Below are 6,386 nucleotides of genomic sequence, written 5' to 3'. Positions count from 1 at the left end.
AAGGGTGTCAATGAGCAAAATCTTGGGGGGTTCCCAATGTGACAAGGGTGCCAATAATTGACCAAATTAACAAATTTATTCTAAAAAAAGAGAACTCATCTTTTATTCTAAAAAAAAATCTTGGGGGGCCCAGGTTTTCCCCCAGCCCCCTCTGGATCCGCTAGTTCAAGATAAGGGACTGCAGCCCTCCTAAATAGGTGTTTCGCTATGGTGATACCAATGGTGCAGTTCTCAGTTTGATCCAGTACCGTTTGCAGGGTTTCAGGCTATTTTTCGAAATTTCTACATATTTATTTTCGTTATAAACTTTTACAAAATTAATCGAAATAATAGTTTCCATATTTAAATTAGCTTCAAATTATAACTCTACCTCGCCTGACAGTTTTTTTTTCAAAATGCGTTTTAAAATGTTCGGATACAATGAGTTAGGGTTCGTACTTTACTAGGTTGCCCCAAAGGGGGAGAACAATTTTCAAAGAATGGATAATTAGCCACAACTATTCTTGACGATTAAGATTAGTGGTTCCTTAAACTATTTTTCTCACTATCAAAAGCTAAAAGGGTGCTTTAATAATAAATTGTAGCAAGGCTGATTATCTAGCATAAAATATCTCTTTTAGGGTATCATGACATCTTATTTGCATGAACTTCAACCGGGAATGAACGCATAATTGTAAAATGAACTTGAGCTCAAAGATTTCACAGAATGATAATATCCACTTTTTGTTTCGTTCTGTGCTTTCCCTCAATGTATTAAATTACCTAAATACTATATAAAGGCATTGATGCGACCAAACTATCGCAGTAACGGGACACACAGCATCATGTTGGGTTTATTTGCTTTCAATATCATGGTAGTCGCAGTTGTCGCAGTGCCAGCGAACTCAGGAGGCGTGGCATGCGAAAAAAGCAAATTTCCCTATTTTGTAGCTGATTCTACTCAATGTGACCGTTTTTACAAATGTGAAGATTTGAAATCAACTGAAATGCTTTGTGAAGATGGCATGGTCTTCGTTGAGGAGCTGCAAAAGTGTGATCTGCCCTTTCATGTTGACTGTACCAGCAGGCCTAACCTCCAGCCCCCAAAAGGTAAAATTTAAATTTTTTGTTGAAAAAATTAGCAATTGGGAAACCTATCATCGGTTTTGCAAATTGAGAATGAAGCCAGAATAAATAGATGAAAGTGGCTAATATATTTATCTCGAGGAAGCCCAAGCCAGATAATTTAATTACGATAATTTTTATTTTTATAAATTATTTTTATATAATTTTTATTACGAAGTTACTAAATCTGAATGTTCAATTTGTTCAGTTGTTCGTTTAGTAGTATAATTCTAGCATTATTATCTCCAAAGAAAATTTTTAGTATTCCTTATATTGGGCTAGGGGCTTTTAGCGCAATATTCTATTCTATTTTACAAATATTAATGTTTGAAAAAATATTAATTTATTCTTGGTTATTTTTAAGGTGTATTTGTTGCAATTAGACTTTAAAACAAATCCCCCCTCCCCCTTGAAGTAAAGAGTTATTCTGCCATGGGAAAAAAAAGAAAAGGCAGCCTGAATGAGAAATATAGCACCGCCTCTTTTATGCGCTGAATCTGGAAATATGCATCTTAAAATACAGGTAGTTAAGTGCCTTTACCCTCCGGAAATCGGTATAAAACATTGCAGATTTCCAACTTTTGTTCTTTTTAAGGATAGTTTTTCTTCTGATCAACCTTTCTAAAATTCATATGAACATAAAGCTTCGGCTCTAGAATAAACTGTAACTAATTGCATCTGCAATCAAACGAATTGGTGGAGGGGTGTTTGGGGCTCTGGAATATCATTATTTTTTACCAGAATGGGTTGTCAGATATTAAACAAAATTGACTGGACATTTTTTTATAGAAATATTGTATATCATTTTTTTCCTGCACCGTTTCTTATGCAATTTTTGATATATAGTCACTTTTAAGCCTTAGGGTAGTATTTGATATTTTGCAGTTTTTGAAATAAGTGCTAAAAACTCTTTGCTTTATATGCTTAGTGCATTAAAAAATCCTGTTAACTACGAAGGTTGTAAAACGGTCTACTGATCTATCAATACATTAAGCGAAGAATATTTGTTTTATGAAATTAAAATATAATTCTATTGTCCCGTATTAATTCTAGGGTGGTAGTAGACTCCCTCCTTAAACTAATTTTGGTTGGTTTTGATTTTTGTTCAACACTTTTGATTCAAGTGAAACCGATTTGTTTTCTAATTCAACTAGCTGTCTCCTATATTTTGTATATCTTAACAAAAATTTTTCTAGTAATTGAGGAATAACGGAAATATTTCATAGAGAACTTGACATTGCTTGGAGTAGAGCCAAGAGCTTCCTGCTGACTAGAAGGGTAGGGCTAACTGTCCAGCTATGTCAGTAAACCGACAAATTTAACACTACCGAAATATTTCTCTATATAATTTTGTCACTCATAATAATGGCTATTAAAATCAGCATTAAATAAATGATGCCGAACAAAATAATAAGAACTAAATTTAGGGTTATAATGAGAGAAAGGTTGGGATGGCTAGGACAAGTTCTGAGGATGAAGGATGACAGACTGCAAAATATTGTATTTTTTGGCCAACCGTCTAGGGCTAAGCGGAAAGCAGGTCGTCCTCGGTTGGGGTAGGAAGATGTCGCGAGGAAAGATTTAAGGGAAATTGGAACTTTATCCTAGGGTGTAAAGAGGGAGGCTCTGAATAGATTGGAAATGGAGGAGCAGCGTGCATAGCTGTGTTGGTCTCGCACCGTTGGTAGTGCCGTGAGTTTTTAGTAATAGTAGTAGTAGTATTTAAAAAAAAATATTAAAAAATTAAAAATAAGTAATAATAAATGTCGTGAAAATCGTTGACCTAATTATATACATCGTTTATTTTACGTTCATTTGTATTAGTGGTTCAGCCGTGCTTACGGTGCTGGGCCTCAATGCTCCTAATATTTCTACAATAAACTACCAACATTGATTAGAATCATACAAAATTTGAAAATACTGAATTCCGCCTTTCTTTTTATTTTCAACATACTTACCATAAATAAAATAGTACGCTTGCCATGGTTCCTTAGCGTGGTAAATAATGGTAACTGCTGGTGAATACACAAATATAGAAAATATAGAAAACTGCAATTTTGCTTTCAATTTGCAAGTTATAAAGGATTTACACTCAATTTTCTTCTAATCTGATAACTTGAATCAACATCTATTAAATTAAAATTAAAAATTAACATACGCGTTAGGTAGCCGGTGACGTCAATTACTATGGTAACCGCAATTCTCGAGGTAAAATGTTGAAACAAGTCCTGAGTTTGCAACAGAATTTTCACAACGTCACAATAGAAATTTTGAATATCCTTAATCCTCTCTGCACACGGATTCAGGTCTGGTGGGGGGGGGGGGCTAAAGGTGCATCAAAAGTACATTACGAGGCCAAAACATTTTGATTTATGTTCCGTCAATCTGGTTCATCATCCTCATCTACAGGAGGCTAGCATACCCAAATCTCATGTATATATATCTCCATTTCTTTTAGGTTTTGGCAACTGTTCAAGGCTCAATGGACTATTTCCAGTTAATAGCAGATGTGATCAGCATTTTTGGTGCAGAGACGGCCAAGAAATTCTTATCGAATGTGCCCCTGGTCTTGTTTATGATGTCAAACAGGGTGTTTGCGAATTTCCTGATATCGCTCTGCGTCCTGGATGTTTGCCAGAAACATTTCTTGGTATTCTTTTTTCTCTTCAAAAGCTACAAAATTAGCAAAATGTAGACAAAATTTGACGTGACCACTTGTTCGATACAGTTATCTTTTATTTTCTTTAAATGTTGACTCTGGAACCCGAATTTGAATCGTGATCTTTTAATAGTTAGCTTTGCAAAATTAATATATTATCATTTTTAGTAGAATTTCTTATATTTTCAAACATTAACCTTTTTTTAGTATTTGGTAGTTTCTACCTAATTTTACAAACCCTTCTCAAATAACAGCAATAGTAGCCTAGTTTTGAAAAATTAAAGGACCCATTTTTAAGGGTCCTAGTCTCTTTCCAATTAAAGTTAAACTGAAATAAAAAAATTCGGAGAAGGGTAGTGCTTTTGACATGTAAGCGGTAAAAACTTTAATGAGTAAGCCAGGTGACTTGTCACTGTTAAATCGAAAGTTTTAACAACTTTATTGTTTTTTTTTTATTTATTCCATTTTAATAGTTAGCCCGGTTATGATAATTCCAAAAGGTTTAGCCCAGTCTCACTAACTTATCGACTTCTATCTTACATTTAATCAATTTTCGTCTATCTTATTTGGTTCTCTATTTTTCCATTCATTTTATTCTATTTTTTCTATAATTCGTATTTTGTATTTATTTTGAATTTTTTGTATTTGTTTGCAGTAATCCTGTTTTCATTTGTATTTTCATATATTTTCTCGAAGTTCTCTAATCCCCATTCCAATAATCATACAAATAGTTTAGAGTGGGATCTTTTGACAGTTAAGCAAACCCCTCCTCAATGTTTGCCTAGAAAAAACTTTCTTTTACTAACAACAGTTTTTTAATTACCAATTGCTTTAAACTGTTCAAAATAGGAAATCTCAAAACAATAAATTGGAAAAGAACTTTCTAGTAGTTCCACCTTTAAGAAATTTCCAAATTTTTGGTTTGAAAGTTTCACCCATTACGTTCGTGACTCTTTCACCCCCCCCCCCATTTAAAAATAAACTTTAAAGTTTAAATAAAACTATAAGGAATCTTACATTGACCCTTAGTAAATAGTTTCCCTTTCATCTTACCACTATTTTGAATCAAAATGATATATGAACACTTTTTTAAGCTGGTGAGGAAAGAATGCTGGCAAAAACAGCTTCCAAAAAATTAATTTAGAATATTAGTTCCAAACTAAACTAAAATTTCTTTTTAAGGCTTTACCTGTCCAAAAATAACAGGAGAAAAAATATTGAAATTTGGTGATCACGAGCGTCTTGCAAAGCCTTCAGATTGCCGCTACTTCTACAAATGCATGAGCAATGGATTACCCAGGCTTGGAGGCTGTGAGCTTACCAAAGTCTTCAACCATGAGACAGGATTTTGTGATCTTCCGAAGAATGTTAAAGGATGTGAACATTATTATGATAAGCGTAGTGATTGAATGGCTTTTCTGCCCTTTGTTTTAGAATCACCCCTATTTTGTTATATATATTTTATATACACTATTATAGCTTACATTTTCAATTGGAAAATTTTTATTCAAAAGATATTTCTCATGAGCTACAAATTTGTCATAAGTAGGAAAATAAAAGTAGCATGAGTAGAAAATGCTGGAGCCCGTCTGGTGTTGTGAGATAGTTTTGGGCCCCAACCCATCCCAAGGTGGTAATAAAAAATGACAAGCAAAAACCTAGGGCAATATTTCTTTCCAACCAGGAAACCATAAGATGTTGCACACAAGTCAGGATATCTTGGATAGAGGAGGGGCTAAGCAATCAAAGTAAAGCAGGTCCTTAGTAATAAATGTACTAACAAAATTTGATAAAAAGAGATTCCAACACGCTGTAATAGAATTTCAAAAATGGAATATAAGCAAAAACAGAACATATTTCACTCCAGTAGCTCTTTATTTAATCTGAGAAAATGTTTCCAAAATTATATATTCAAGAATCAGACTTTTTCTCAGAAGTGAAAAGGAACTTTATACCAGGAAATTTGTTTTGATCGACATTTAAATGGAAATAATGTGTTTTATTTTTTTTTAAATATTTCTTATAATAGTTTATGGTGTTGAACTTAAAGTATGGAACGGCTCGTTCTTATCATGTCAGCACAAGCGTTCGCATAAAATGGTAAATTTCTTTATACTCAATATTTACAAGAGTTAAATTTAAATTTACTGACTTAGTGAAATGAGGATCTACATGAATTACGGCAAAAAAGCATTTAGCATCACTAAAAGTTACACTACCATTGAAAAACCAGAGTTTTAACGAAAATACTTTAATAGTTACGCAAAGCGGCACAAGTGCTCTTGTTTTCTTAGTGCCTGGCGTAGCTTGGTAAAAAAAAATATCTGGAAATTTAATTCTTAAGCAAAAACGAAAAATTTCTCTGGCTTAAAATAAAACTAGTTAATTACTATAGCGTAATCATTATTCTTTTCTCTGGTCTATTAAATAGTGTAAAGAGAGAAAAAAAAAATTCTACCTTATAAGAAAAACTACTTAGAGACCCCACAAAGTACATGGAATATGTAATTCTTTTTAGGGACCCGACAACAAAAGGTATCTTGTCGTTATATCTAAAATATATTTCTGGAAAGTTCAGTCTGGGTATAAACAATTCCTTTGGTACAGTTTTTTCTCCTTAAGT

At 33.2% G+C, this 6,386-nt stretch overlaps 1 protein-coding gene across 1 annotated transcript; it reads left to right on the top strand.

Annotated features, from left to right (window-relative positions):
- Positions 1–814: 814 nt before the first annotated feature.
- On the top strand, positions 815–5,255 carry LOC148951517 (protein obstructor-E-like). Its single transcript, XM_089090304.1, has 3 exons — positions 815–1,089; positions 3,563–3,754; positions 4,946–5,255. The coding sequence occupies exons 1-3, from the start codon at positions 825–827 to the stop codon at positions 5,170–5,172; spliced, it is 684 nt and encodes a 227-aa protein (XP_088946430.1). The 5' UTR covers positions 815–824; the 3' UTR covers positions 5,173–5,255.
- Positions 5,256–6,386: the final 1,131 nt, after the last annotated feature.

This window comes from Artemia sp. Qi Xiang Cuo, chromosome 6 (assembly GCF_049724085.1).
Source record: "Artemia sp. Qi Xiang Cuo chromosome 6, ASM4972408v1, whole genome shotgun sequence".
Classification (NCBI taxonomy): Eukaryota; Metazoa; Arthropoda; class Branchiopoda; order Anostraca; family Artemiidae; genus Artemia; species Artemia sp. Qi Xiang Cuo.
Note: the sequence above shows the minus strand (reverse complement) of the source record. Positions and strands in the feature narration are given on the sequence as shown.